A 13,521-nucleotide genomic window follows, 5' to 3' on the forward strand; every position below is an offset into this window, starting at 1 on the left:
CAAACCAAAACTATTGACATTACTGCAGTAGTGAAAAAAAAAATGGTTTGGGTAATTTGGACGAACTGGCCCTTTAATACCTTTACATGCCTGTAAGACAACACTGAGGGCAAAGGATATCCATTGTTATGAGGGAGTGGATGACATTGCGGAAGAGCTATTCCTGTATCCTAACCCCTCCTCTTCACAACAACACACCGGGAGTCAGGAAAAGCTCTTCTTCACCAGCAGGATCGGAGGCAACAGGCAGACCTACAGTCACCGGAGCACCGAGCACATCCTGCCGCGATGGCCCAGGCGAACATCTCGGTGACCGAGAGCCAGTTTCGATGTCCAATCTGCCTGGACATCCTGAAGGACCCGGTGTCCATCCCCTGCGGACACACCTACTGCATGGCGTGCATCAACAACTACTGGGACCAGTCGGAGTCGGGCCAGTTCAGCTGCCCCCAGTGCCGAGAGACGTTCAGCCCTCGGCCGGTGCTGCGGCGGAACACGATGCTCGCCGAAGTCGTCGACAAACTCAAGCTGAGCGAAATGTTCGCGGAGCCGCCGGAGCTCTACCTGGGGGGAGTCGGGGAAGTGCCGTGCGACTTCTGCCCCGCGGAGAGCAAGCTGATGGCGGTCAAGTCGTGTCTGGTGTGCCTGGCGTCTTTCTGTGAGCTCCACGTCCTGCCGCACCGGGAGGTCGGCACGCTTCGGCGGCATAAGCTTGTAGCCGCGGTGGAGTGCCTGGCGGAGCGGCTGTGCGCTCAGCATCGCCTGGGTCTGGAGCCCGCAGGAAGCGGCTCCGGGGCGGAGGCCGCGGGGGAGTGGACCGGAGACTGCCTGCTGTGCGAGGCTGACCAGGAGGAGGTGCATAATGTGGACGCCCAGAGAGCCAGGAGACAGGTAACAGGGACACACTTGAGGGGTTTTTAAAGAATATTAAAAATGCAGGAAACCGTAACACCAAAGGACCCCGGGTCAATATTCCTCTGCTAAGTTAATAAAGATGATCAGTATCATCACTAGTAGGGGGCTCCCAAATGTTTTGTATGTTAAGCAGGGCCGGTACTAGGATTTTCTCTCTCCAGGTGCTCAGAGGGGGAAATAATCGATTTTCATGACTTCAGAGTAACTTTATGAGGAAGTTCTCGTTTTTTCAATAAAAGTAGATATGAGACACAGCACAGTCGATATAAATGTAGTTTTTAATTGAATATGACTTAAGAATATTCAATAAAACAGCTCTAAGCCTAATACAAGTGACCACAAGGCAATGACAAAAACGTCTTTCACGTGCAAAAGTGAAAGATTTCAGCACCGGACAGCGCCCATGTACCCACAATCAGTAACAACACAATATAATACAATTATATGCATAATCGCATAACTGTGTATTGATAATAATGTGTCGGATGAAATGTCTATCACAACGTCAGAAATGCATTTACCCTACGCCTGTGTACACACATGTAAACACCCAAACACTGAATCACTCAAACACAAAGGTTTATGAACATGAAAAAACAAAATCTAGACTCACTTATTATATTTACTACTCGTATGTTTCGAGCCAGAAAAGGTCAATCAGACACATCCGTCATCCTAAACTAAAGTTCCAGATTTATATCTTAAGATTTGTTTTGATTTCCACAAAACTTTGTCCATTAATGAGTCTGTTTACCAGCCTTAGTGCATGATTGAATAATTTAGTGGTAATTTAATAGAGTGCTATATGAAAATTAAATGAAGTAAATGATCAGTAAGTAAACTCTGGTTGGAATTTTAAAAAGACTTACTGGAGGAGACGAGGCTGAGAGTCCTCGTTGACTCAGTGATAATGAGAACATCTGAAGTGTATTGAACTGTCAGAACATTTAGAGCTTGAGGGATTATTAAGTATTAAATGCACAAGTCAAAGGCTGGGAGAAGTGTATTTCATACAAAAGAAAACAAATAGTCCAAAATTACTCATCAATGTGTAAAAAAGTTTACTCCATCAGGTGATAAACAATCAAAACAGTCTGTATATAACTTTTTTTTATCACACTGCCGACTAAATCAACTATCACTGAGTTTGAAGATTGTAGATGAAGTTTACAGTATTTTGATGATTGTGTACCTAAAATATGAAAACATTTTAATATATTAAACATATGTAGGGCTGCAACTAACAATTATTTTCATTATCGATGAATCTGTCGATAATTTTCTCAGTTTATTAATTAATTGTTTGTTCTGTGAAATGTCAAAAAATGGTGAAAAAAATGCAATTTAGCATTTCTTAAAGTCTACAGTGATGCCTTTGATTTGCTTATTTTGTCCGACCAACAGTCCAGAATCTAAAGATATTCAATTGACTGAGTTATATATAAGTTATATGTTGTGTCAATCTGCTTATCAATTAATCAACTAATCGTTGCAGCTCTACATCTACAGCACGTTGCATACTTGCCACAGCCTTTACCGTATGAACAAACATTAACTCACAATCTCTTCCTGAATGTGTGTCTGTCTGTCAGGTTCAGCTCCAGGAGTCTCAGCGGATGGTTCAGGGGAGGATACAGAGTGTAGAAAGAGAGCTGGAGGAGTTTCAACAAAGCTTGGAGTCTCTCAAGGTGACAAAATCACACACATGGACATCTATCTCACATTAAGAACTCCACTCATGATCCTGATGATGTTGCTGTAATTAAGAACTTTAACTATTTCATGTGAACGTGCTCATCGCTAGATAGTAAAACCCAGAATATACAGAGACTGTTGATAACCTGTTAACTGTGATCAGCGTTGTTGAGAGCCAACGAACTTGTTTCGTGATACATAATGTTTGTCATCATAGGTCTGAATTGTAAGAACTGAAGCTGTTTACATACATTGTGTAAGTTTGAGGCATCATCAGCTTAATTGATGTTACTAAGAAATCAGCTGGAATATGTTGGAATATATTATCCAACACTTCACCTTTAAAGACGTTTTAAAGGGTAAACATACCTTAAAACTTTATTCTGATATTGTTTATAGTCTCTTTATGTCTATAACGTAGGCTTGTGTGAGTACTCATACCAGAATTGCAGTAATCATTTTGGTCTTCATTAATAATGTTGGGTAGAATATTGAGACTTTGCATTTAAAGCTCCTGCTCTGTTGCAGGCGCTCCCAAAACTTTCTGACCAATCACAGGTGTTTGTTTCAAGCACGCTGTAATTAACCACTCACTATTTTGTTTTGTTTTTTATTCATATTCAGCTTTAAGCAAACACAAAAGTCTCTCGTAAAACACTCTGTAATTCAAAGATTTATACATTTGAATCAAGTTATTATTGTATGTTGGTTAAGTGCAGTTTTCTATACAACTATTTCTTCTCAGGGATAGATTAATAATCGTGATTAATGACTGTGATCTCAGTATTGAGTGATTTAATTCATACCAGCCATGCATGCAGCTCTATTATATAGGCTATACATACAGTTAGAGTAGTGTAGTATGGTATGTGCCATGTAAAGTGCCTTGAGATAAAGTGGTTACATAAATAGACTTGACTTGACCTTTACACAACTGTCTACGCACCAGCTAATGCACACACACACACACACACACACACACACACGCAGTTTCCTCTGTACCATCAGGCACGCTCGCCTCTCTCTACGTCTCTCTCTCACGCACAAACACACTGCCTCACAGGATCTGTTGTATCAGTTTCCATTTCAAAGCTAATTTAAGTTCCAGTTTCTGCGCCACTCCCTCAGTCTTCCAAGAAAGCCTTTTATCCTTCTGTGCATCATCTCCATCCATCCAGCTTCTTGGAAAACCACCGATGCATCAGACTGAAATTGGCCTTTTATCAAATGTTGGATATCAGATTGTGGTCTCGTCCACTGATGATACGCTGGACGTTCCTTCTTGACCACAGCTACATAACCTGCACTAAACCTTCTTTTGCATTTGTGTGTGTTTTTTTTCCTCTAGAGAATTGTATTGTCCGAGTATTGTCTAAATGTCTTTTCTGAGGGATTTCAGATCAGCTATTATAATTAATTTTGCAGCACACTATAGACCATCATCATTATTTGGAATAACAATAGATTCCCAGAACAGTGGCATCAGATGTTGGCAACAGACATTCTTGTTGTGCTTCCTGTAAGAAAAAACATATATATTGCAACACATGATGTATGGCGGACATGAAACACAAATTGGCAAGATGACGTCACAATGAACTGTCAGCTTAACTTGTATAATGTGATGTAATTCTTACTGAAATGGGATATCGGGGCAGAATGTAAAGAGACGAGACGAGATAGGCTGTTAAGTTTGACAGGAAGTCTACAGAGAAAATGTGAAAAAACTGCTTTATTTGGTTGAGTTTTTCCTCCGGCGGGATACGTTTGCCATCAAAGATTCACCATTTCTTAGAAAGTGACAGTTTTCTAGAAGATTGGATTCTCTATTTCATGGCGTCTTTAAGTATTTACTGAGTTCTACTCTAACTGCTGCTGCTGTGTTTTACTCTGTGTGTGTGTGTGTGTGTGTGTGTGTGTGTGTGTGTGTGTGTGTGGTTTAGGTGTCAGCGTCGGCTGTTTTGGAAGACAGTGAAGCTCTGTTTGCTGACATGGCAGTCCGCCTGGAGAAAACCAAGGCTGAGGTGAGGAGAAGGGGGCCAGAAGAACTAACAGCAGCACTATTACTAGATAGTGGTAGTAAAAATAGAAGCAATTCTATTGTTTATAGTGGGCATAGAAGAAGTCAACAGCTCTAATAAGGGTTCTGATAATGAAAGAAGATTTGATTGACTAAGACTCATGAGAGCTGTTGTGACTAATGTTGTGTTCATGTCACACTGGAGCCACTGTAATTATGAGTTTCCAACTTGTAAGTGGGTTCACGTCAAGTCGTAAATCAACTGGGAAACTGGGATTTTTCTTAAAGCTCCAACATACATATATATATATATATATATATATATATATATATATATATATATATATATATATATATATGTATGTATGTATATATATATATATATATATATATATATACATATACACACACACACACACACACACACATATATATATATATATATATATATAAATCGGTGGCCTTTCACAGCTAATTATGCTGGACAGTGAAAACAGTTCATAATAGACACAGTGGTGTAAGCTCAGCATGAGGAGGTTTGTCTTAACATTTGCTATAAAAGTCTGAAATATACAGTTGGCAGATCTTGAAAGGATCTAAATGAAGATTGTGTCGTTAGTGTTGTGTCAGTTACATTCGCTACGCAGCTCCTTTAACATATTCTGTGGGTCAGAAAGGTTTGATTCCTACTAGATACAAGGCGCTATGGATAAGAGCGTCCTTCAAACGGTATACCGGTGTGTCGTAGGTCCGAGCGAGGCTGGAGGCCAAGGAGCGAGCCGTGGTGGGGAGGGCTGAACGTGACACAGAGATGCTGGAGAAAGATTTGGAGGAGCTGAGGAGGAGAGACGAGGAGATCAGCCGACTTCTACAGACCGAGGACAACAGCCATTTCCTACAGGTGAGACGGACAGAAAGAGAGGATTTAGGGAACGTGATAGGAAGAAGTAAGAGCGAACAGAGACCCGGGGAGGAGAACAAAAGAAGGGAGGATACACATCACACAGACAGGAAACAGACACATGGTGATGATCAAATCTAATAATGCCAAGTCAGATCAATTTCTTATTCCTCTTATTGGCCACCATCTAATAAATGCTCACTTCTTTAATCTTTACTGGAGTTCATTCTCAGCCTCCTCCTGTTTTTAAATCCCTACTTGGCTCAAGTATAATTCAAAAAACAGATGGACAGAGGGCAGAAAGATATCGGAAATGTAATTTCCCACTGACTGTGCAGTGCATGTTGGCGTAGCCCTTGATATGTAGAGCTGGGTATCAAATCAGATTTTTCTGGTAGTAATGAAAACTGCCATAAAATGCTTGCTCAGATTCATTCTCCTCTTTACTTTTTTTTTTTTTTATCAGATTGTTTCTGATTTGAATTATAATTATTAGCCTGCGCTACATATCAGGATATCACCCATTACATCTAATGCATCCTAGAGGCCAGAGTGCATACTAATAAAGACTCAGAGAGATTAACATGTAGGAAGGATGGAAGAGGAAGAATGGAAAAGAGGAGAGGATGATTCAACAGAGACCAGTGGAAAAAGACAGCACGTGCCTGAGTGCTATTTTCAAATTCAATTGTACAAGGAATTAAAGAGGGAGGGTTATGCCAGGCTGTATTTTCCACTCCTCTCTCCATCGGGACAGGCGGCTCCATTGCTGTGCGCCCCTCTCACCGCCACCTGTCGGCACTCCAGAGCCCTCAGCCTGCCCACGGAGGCCTTCAGCGGAGCCAGGAAAGCGCTGTGCCACCTCCGCAGCCGCATGGAGGAGGTCTGCAGGGAGGAGGTGGACAAGATCAACCGAGCAGGTACGGCAGATGACCCGCAGGCAGAAAGAGGGACACTACTTAATACTTCACGCTGCAAATTTATAGCTAGAGCATGCAGCATTAAAATATATATAAAGGTTCACTATGTATGAGGATTGGGACCTCGGGAACACACTGGTTTGGGTTGGACAACTATGGAGAAATATATATAAATTTACAATTACAAATCTTACAAACAAATCTGGTGAAACAGCTCTCCATTTATAAGAAATGTTACACTTGGTATTCGGAAAACCGTAGCTGTTAACATAACCGACACTTCACTCGCAATTTTAAGCGAGCACGTCTCATGATGCAGCAGTAATTTTACAAACGCAAAGTGGAAAATAACACAAAGGCGTGCATGTTAACAGAAAATTGATTGCTGTACCGTTGAAGAAACATGAGCAGATTCTCACCTGATTCACTCACGCACACAGATCACAAAGGAGAAGGAAAAAGGGGGTTAATTGTCCCCGCTGAGCGTAACTGAACTGCGTGTCACTGCGGGCGACATGCAGGTCCGTGCGCTCCTGACGTACGCGCCAATCATCCGGGAGCATGCACACTATGGATAAAAGAGATTTAAGGATGCAAAATTTCACACTATGATTATGTTTCTCTTTCAGTCAATGAGAACTACGTGTCTGGCGGAGAGTGCGTAAAAGGTAAGCAGGAGAAACATGATACACAAACACACACGCCCTCTGTGACAGAGACCGGTCTGAGGTGACCCATTTTATCAGGCTGCAGGTTTTGACATGACATTTAACACTGCGAGGGACAGTGGATGTTTTAATTATTCATGCAGAAGAGTGATGTCTGCTACAAACCTCCCTGGCTCATCTCCAGTCCCTGCTATGTTCTAATCAGTTCAGTTTAATGGGGAGCAAATCAAATACAGTGCAACTCCAATTCAGATTAATTAGTTTTATGGAAGCTTTTCAACGACATGCAGAGCAGCTACGATAGAGATCCACTGTTCTCTATGTATAAGCAAATTTTGGGAAATATGCTTTTTTTGATGTTAGATGAGAAGATCAGTACTGCTCACATCTTTGAGAGCGGTATCAATCTTCTCATCTGACTCTTGGCAAGAAAATGAATAAGCATATTTCCCAAAATGTCGACCTATTTCTTTAAATGTTTAAAATACCGTTCATCTCATATTGTATTGGGGAGGTGGCAGAAATCTCAGTGCGGAGAACTTCAAACCTCAGCAAATGCAACCAACACTATCTGCAGGGCAAGATACGACGAGGGGTAAGTGGAAAAATGTGGTACTTTTGGGTGAACTAACTCTTTAACTTGCTAACAGGCTAATTTAGCAAATCAACTAAAATTAACATTAAAATCACTACGTGTAGGACTTTTAACTTCCTCACTTTGGTGTCATCTGGTGGTAGTAGTAAGAATGTGTTTATGTGTTATACTTTGTGTTTATTGCTAATTTAGCAAATGTTAGCATGCTAACATGCTAAACTAAGATGCTGAAAGTAGTAAACGTGCCGGCTAAACAACAACATGTCTTTGTTAGCATGTAGACACGCTCAAACGCAGTAACACAGCCTCACTGGGCTGCTAGCATGTCTACAGCTATGTTAGTGGAAAAAAATATACACAAAAAACTACACATATTGACTTAAAGGGGAACTTAATTTTGCACATTCAAGTCTGTTTATAGGTGTTGGAGAGTACTACTGCATGTGTGGAAAAGGCAGTATAAAGCCTTTTGTGGCTCCACAGGGAGCTACACAAAATCTGATAAATTGCCTCAAGTGATGTCACTTGAGTCTGTGTCAGCTGGGACTGAAGACTACAAGTTTGAAAATGAAAAACATCACCAGGTGTGGAGTTAGAAGTTAGAAGTTAGAAGAAGGAGTTAGAAACAAGTGAGGTTACTAGACCTCTGTAGACCGCTCCACATATCTGCTGGAGACTAGTGGCCTGAGGCTACATTAGCTGCTACTAGCATAACACACCTGACTGTCCAACTTTACTTTTGGTGGTATTTTGCATTGTTGGTAATGTTGGCATCAGGTTTTGACAAGGAAGAAGAATATGTGGAATAAAAGACAATAACTGATTGTGCTCCATTAATCAGTCTTATCATTTTTTTTCTTAATGCCCTTCATGAGTCTGACAGTATTAAAGGAGTGCATATTCTTTTAATATCAACACTTCTATTATTTGCCACTAATGCTGCACGCTACAAACGCTACGCAAGATTTGTTGCTTAACAAAGTGTTAATCAACTCTTAACAAAGTCATACTTCAATGTCTGCTTCTTCTTTTCACTGTCTCTGTTATCTATTAGCTTGGGACAGGGATGGCTAACCTTGGTGAATGACAGCCAACAGAATATCAATGCAGATTTTACAGTAAACCACAGACAGTAAACACGTTGTCCCACTTTACCATATTTCTCTTACTTGTGCTGTTTTCTCCATATATCTCATTTTTTATTTTTCCTTCTCTGCCACTCGCTTCACTCCTATTCAGTTCATGGAAATAAATCTATTTTTTTCATAATACAGGAAAAAAAAGTTTTAAATACCACCTCCTCTTCTTGTTTTTTTGTCATTTGTCCCTTTACAGCAGTGCCGATGTCGTTCCCTCTGTCCTCTTTGTCTCTGCAACCGGCTGATCAGAGGATGAGGGCGGCTTTCCTCAGGTGTAAGTACTTCATCTTCCTTCTCATACGTCTGCCACATTAGTAGCTGTATCTGTTTCTGTATTCTTTTGTGGTTTATCCTCCATCACCTCTTCTTCTGCTACTCTCTACCCCTTCACTTAATTTTCCTCTCTCTCTCTCTCTCTCTCTCTCTCTCTGGTGAACCCATTCAATGTGACCATCCTGCATGTCGTTCCCCATCTTTATCGCCTCTTTCTTTGACCCTCTTTTCTCCTCTTTTTTTTTTTTCCAATCCTTTCCTTTTCATTCTTCTCTCCATGCTTCTAGTTCACCACATAATGAGAGTCCCTACTGGGAAACGTGAGAGCCCAGTCTGGATCCTCATCAATGATGAATGGCAATCATACTGTATTTATGACATCCAAGTCCATCATTAAAACCAGGGGCCTTGTCCCCGACAGAAACAAGGCAGCTGACAGCATATCGGCACCTTGTTAGGCATCAATAATTCATTCGGTCAGAGGATTAAGGCCACATGTGTCATTTATCCTCTCTGTGCCAAAATGTCAACGGTATCCCCAGATGGTGAGATATCTGCTGGTCGGTCTATTTCTCCTAGCCAACTCTGAAACTCAAGAAAAACTCAGAGTGAAAAGATCAGAAGAATAGAAGGGAGAGTTTCTAATTATGCAGCATCACTGGAAATTTAAAATTATTCCAGCCAATCCTGAGTCTTTAAAAGCATGAAGAGGGATGATTGGATCCCTTCAACTTTCTCCCGATACTGATTTCAGTACCCAAACTCATATACAGTGGTACTCACTGCATCATACTTAATACTGAGTCGTTTATTTTCGCTAACGTCATAAATTTTAGTAGCTTGAATGTTCCCTGTCCACAGGTTTATCTTTAAATCGGCTGTAGTCAATAGTTTTATATTAACAATGGATCACATGGCTATTTGTATGTGAAAGGGGGCGCTTGTAATATTGAACCCACAGAGAATTATCGCCCAGTTCCTGTCAGCTCTACAGAGCGTTTTAATGTCTTTCAGCTCATCGTTTTGGACACAACTTTACTGTTTTGGTTCAATCTCACCGCTCTCATCTCCAGCTACAGAGGAAGCTGCTTCATGTATAGATTTCTACATATGAAGCGAGGAGTTTCTTTCCAATCTGTCCGTTCTACTCAGAACTTTCTATTCTTCTCTCCCCCACTTTACTCTCTCCTTCCAGTTTCGTGTCATCTGTCCTTGGACCCTGATACAGCTCACCCAACCCTGGTTCTTCTGGAAGGACCCCAGGGCGCCCACTGCGGCGAGGAGCCCCAGTCCTACCCCCCTCACCATCAGCGTTTCGACTCGGTGGCCCAGGTCCTGTGCAGGGAGGGCCAGTTTGGAGGCGCCAGCTACTGGGAGGTGGAGTGGAGGGGCGGGGGATGGGTCGACATCGGTGTCACCTACCGTGGTATCGGACGCAAGGGTGGTGGAAAACCCTGCCTGCTGGGGCGCAACGAGAACTCATGGCGGCTGAGGTGTACGCACGCCGGGTACGCCGCCTGGCACGACAACCGTAAGACCACGGTGGCCGCGCCGCCCTGCCCCAGGATCGGCGTGTTCCTGGAGCGCCAGAAAGGAGCGTTGTCCTTCTACAGCGTGTCGGACACAGTAGTACTGCTGCACACCTTCCGCTGTCCCTTCTCTCAACCGCTGTATCCAGCCTTCCGCCTGGACCTGGACTCCACCTTGCTCATCTGCCCCCATGAAGGAGGCAATGGAAACCCAACTTAACCCTGCCCACCCCCCGCCCCTCTCCTCATCCAGGACCCTTTATCTAACCTGCAAGAAAGGGCTGTTCACTCTAAAAACACTGAAATGGAAGAGGTTGCCAAGACAAAAACACCAGGAAGTAGCATCACAGTCATGAATCAAACACTTGTTTTTTTTTCCATTCATGTCTTTTTGCATAGTGAATGTTTCTCTTCACATAAAAGTGCCCCTTTATCCTTTTAAGAAAACTCCCTTTGATTGTAAAATACTCGTTAGGATGATTGTCAGCCTGAGCTCTATACAGTATACAGTGAACACTGTCGCTGTATTTTATCACAATAGGCCTTTTTCAGAGAAAGTCATATTGATGTTTGACATTTTGTCATAACAGGAAAAGCACAGGTGTTACTATAAACATCAAAGATGTTATGTTCAAGTTTGTGCATCATTCATTTTACTGTTTACACCTGTGCTTTTCTGACTGTGACAAACTGTGACATGTCAGAAAGGCCTATTCAACACAGATTTTGGAACCACTTTCTAATAAGGCACCCTTTATAAAGACTAAAGATATAACTAATAGCTTTATTAATGGTTAACAAATCTTTCACCAGTGCTTGATAGATTACTTAAAGTCCCTTTGACTGATTGGACCGTATGACCACTTACCTTCTGGGAAAGGGCTGGAGAGTATTTGGACCAAAATCCATTTATGAACAACTTAATACTTACCAATATTTATAACAACATTATAACCAAATAAGCACCAGCTGAAGGGATCTTTTGCCACATAATAAAGCTAATAGTTACAACTCACAAACTGTTTATAAAAAGTGCCTTATTAGAAAGTGATAGGTGAATTATTTATTTATTTCCCTACAATGACAGGCTGAATATTTAGTACCTTCTATCAACCTCACTGCCACGTGACATGGAAAACTGCTCTTTTAGAGTATATTAATAATAATAATACCTGCGAATGTGACCTCAGCCTCACATTTAGACAAATGAAATGCCATATTGAAGCAAACCTTTCTGTCAGGTCATGTCTGTCATGTTCTTTAGAGGCGGTTTGAGGTCATTTTCATTTAGTTTTTGAGGACACCGCCTCGCAAATCTGCCTTTTAAAAGTAAATTAAAGGGTACATTCACATTGCAGGTTATTCTCATATTTCAGTTTTCTGTTGATATGTGATGGGGTTTTTTTGAGGACTGTGATATCTACGTCAGTATATAACCCATATTCAGTAACGATGTATGATTACATATTTTAAAGTGATGTTTGAATGTTCGAGGCACATATAAGCACCATCGTTTGGTGACGTAAAAAAAATTCCAACACTTTGCATGCTTCCAAATCTAACTTATTACCTCATATTCAGCAGCTTTTACTGTTCACATAGATAAGAGAACATCAGATGGGTGTGAAATGTGAGGAAAAAATATCAAGTTTTTAACTGATGAGATTTGTCGCTGCGTCCTCTGAACCCTGTTTCCGTTTTGGAGACTTGTTTGATTGTAGCGCTACAGAGGACAAGAATCCACTTATCAGAACAAGATTTCAAAGTGTGACCTTGCCTTCCGTCTGAACGGACGCCATGAACGTAGCCGCAGCTTTTCCTTTTTAAATGGTGCTATTGCAGAGGACCAGAGCACTGTGTGACGCCTTTAAACCAAACTGTTTGTGAAATGGAAAATGTCTTTCATGAGGATCAGCAATTGTAAATCCAAAGAAACAACAAGATTACATAGACATATATATATATATAATGTAGCTATTGACTTTATACATGTGTGTATTTTTCAAAGGCATGTTCATAATTGTCACAGCTTCATCAAAACAATACTAACAGAGAACAGAACACTGTATTACACATACTGTACTACTAACAGAGCATTCACATGTATTACAACAATGCAACTCAACAAAATTATATTTCTGAATTTGCCAATCTGATCTGATCCGGGAGGTGAAGGAACATTTTTTTTTGCCATGAAGTGCATTGTTTCACTGTAACATTAACTGAACTGTCCATGTTGGTGTGTATAATTTAATCTCGTAGCATTTTCTCTACCTGTTTCCTCTCCGTGCTTCTGTTATTGTTCTTGAATGTGACTGTAAAATATGTATGTAATATAAAATATGTTGTATATGTTTGACGGTTGTTTTTTTTTTCCAGGTTGAGTTCAGTCTGCCTTGGTTGACTCGCAATAAACTGATCCATGGAGGTCTGAACGGGCAGTTTGAGTCTGTTTCATGTTGTGAACTGGAGACATTAATACATATTAACAAGCATTTATCCAATGATTGATTGCAAACATTTCATGGCACAGTTTGTCAGCTTGCATCCATAAAAAAAGACGATTTCACTTGTAAAGGAGACATGAGGACTTCCACCTCCCTCCTTTATAATTTATTACTAAACTCAAAGATGTTTTAATGCTGTCATTGTCGCCTAAAGCTTTCTAACATCTTTATTTGTTCCATTAACTTTAATTTTGTAGTAATTCAACCTTTATTTGAGGGGAAACAACTTGAATTGCCCTATTTTTATATGACTAAATCAATTTCCACACTCTCCTTTTATGGATTTTTGCAATCTTGTCTGCTTAACAGGTGGCTGCGTTTCAATTTTTCAGAGCCCAGTGCAGCATTTTACACAACTG

General features: G+C 41.0%; 1 protein-coding gene across 2 annotated transcripts; it reads left to right on the forward strand.

Annotated features, from left to right (window-relative positions):
* The first annotated feature begins 1 nt into the window (after position 1).
* LOC137180159 (E3 ubiquitin/ISG15 ligase TRIM25-like) lies at positions 2-13,096 on the forward strand. Of its 2 annotated transcripts, XM_067585430.1 has the most exons (9): positions 2-891; positions 2,508-2,603; positions 4,554-4,634; positions 5,379-5,531; positions 6,289-6,451; positions 7,081-7,119; positions 7,634-7,714; positions 9,050-9,127; positions 10,322-13,096. In XM_067585430.1, the coding sequence occupies exons 1-9, from the start codon at positions 289-291 to the stop codon at positions 10,873-10,875; spliced, it is 1,848 nt and encodes a 615-aa protein (XP_067441531.1). In that variant the 5' UTR covers positions 2-288; the 3' UTR covers positions 10,876-13,096. The 2 variants fall into 2 exon arrangements, with proteins under 2 accessions (XP_067441531.1, XP_067441532.1); XM_067585431.1 differs by lacking the exon at positions 7,634-7,714 and having other exon boundaries at positions 3-891.
* Positions 13,097-13,521: the final 425 nt, after the last annotated feature.

Source organism: Thunnus thynnus, chromosome 3 (assembly GCF_963924715.1).
Source record: "Thunnus thynnus chromosome 3, fThuThy2.1, whole genome shotgun sequence".
In the NCBI taxonomy this organism is placed as follows: domain Eukaryota; kingdom Metazoa; phylum Chordata; class Actinopteri; order Scombriformes; family Scombridae; genus Thunnus; species Thunnus thynnus.

Coding starts and splice junctions, on each gene's coding strand:
- LOC137180159 (XM_067585430.1), top strand. CDS start 289: ATGGCCCAGGCGAACATCTCGGTGACCGAGAGCCAGTTTCGATGTCCA. Junction 7,715..9,049: donor AGGGCAAGATACGACGAGGG/GTAAGTGGAAAA, acceptor GTCCCTTTACAG/CAGTGCCGATGTCGTTCCCT. Junction 9,128..10,321: donor GAGGGCGGCTTTCCTCAGGT/GTAAGTACTTCA, acceptor CTCTCCTTCCAG/TTTCGTGTCATCTGTCCTTG.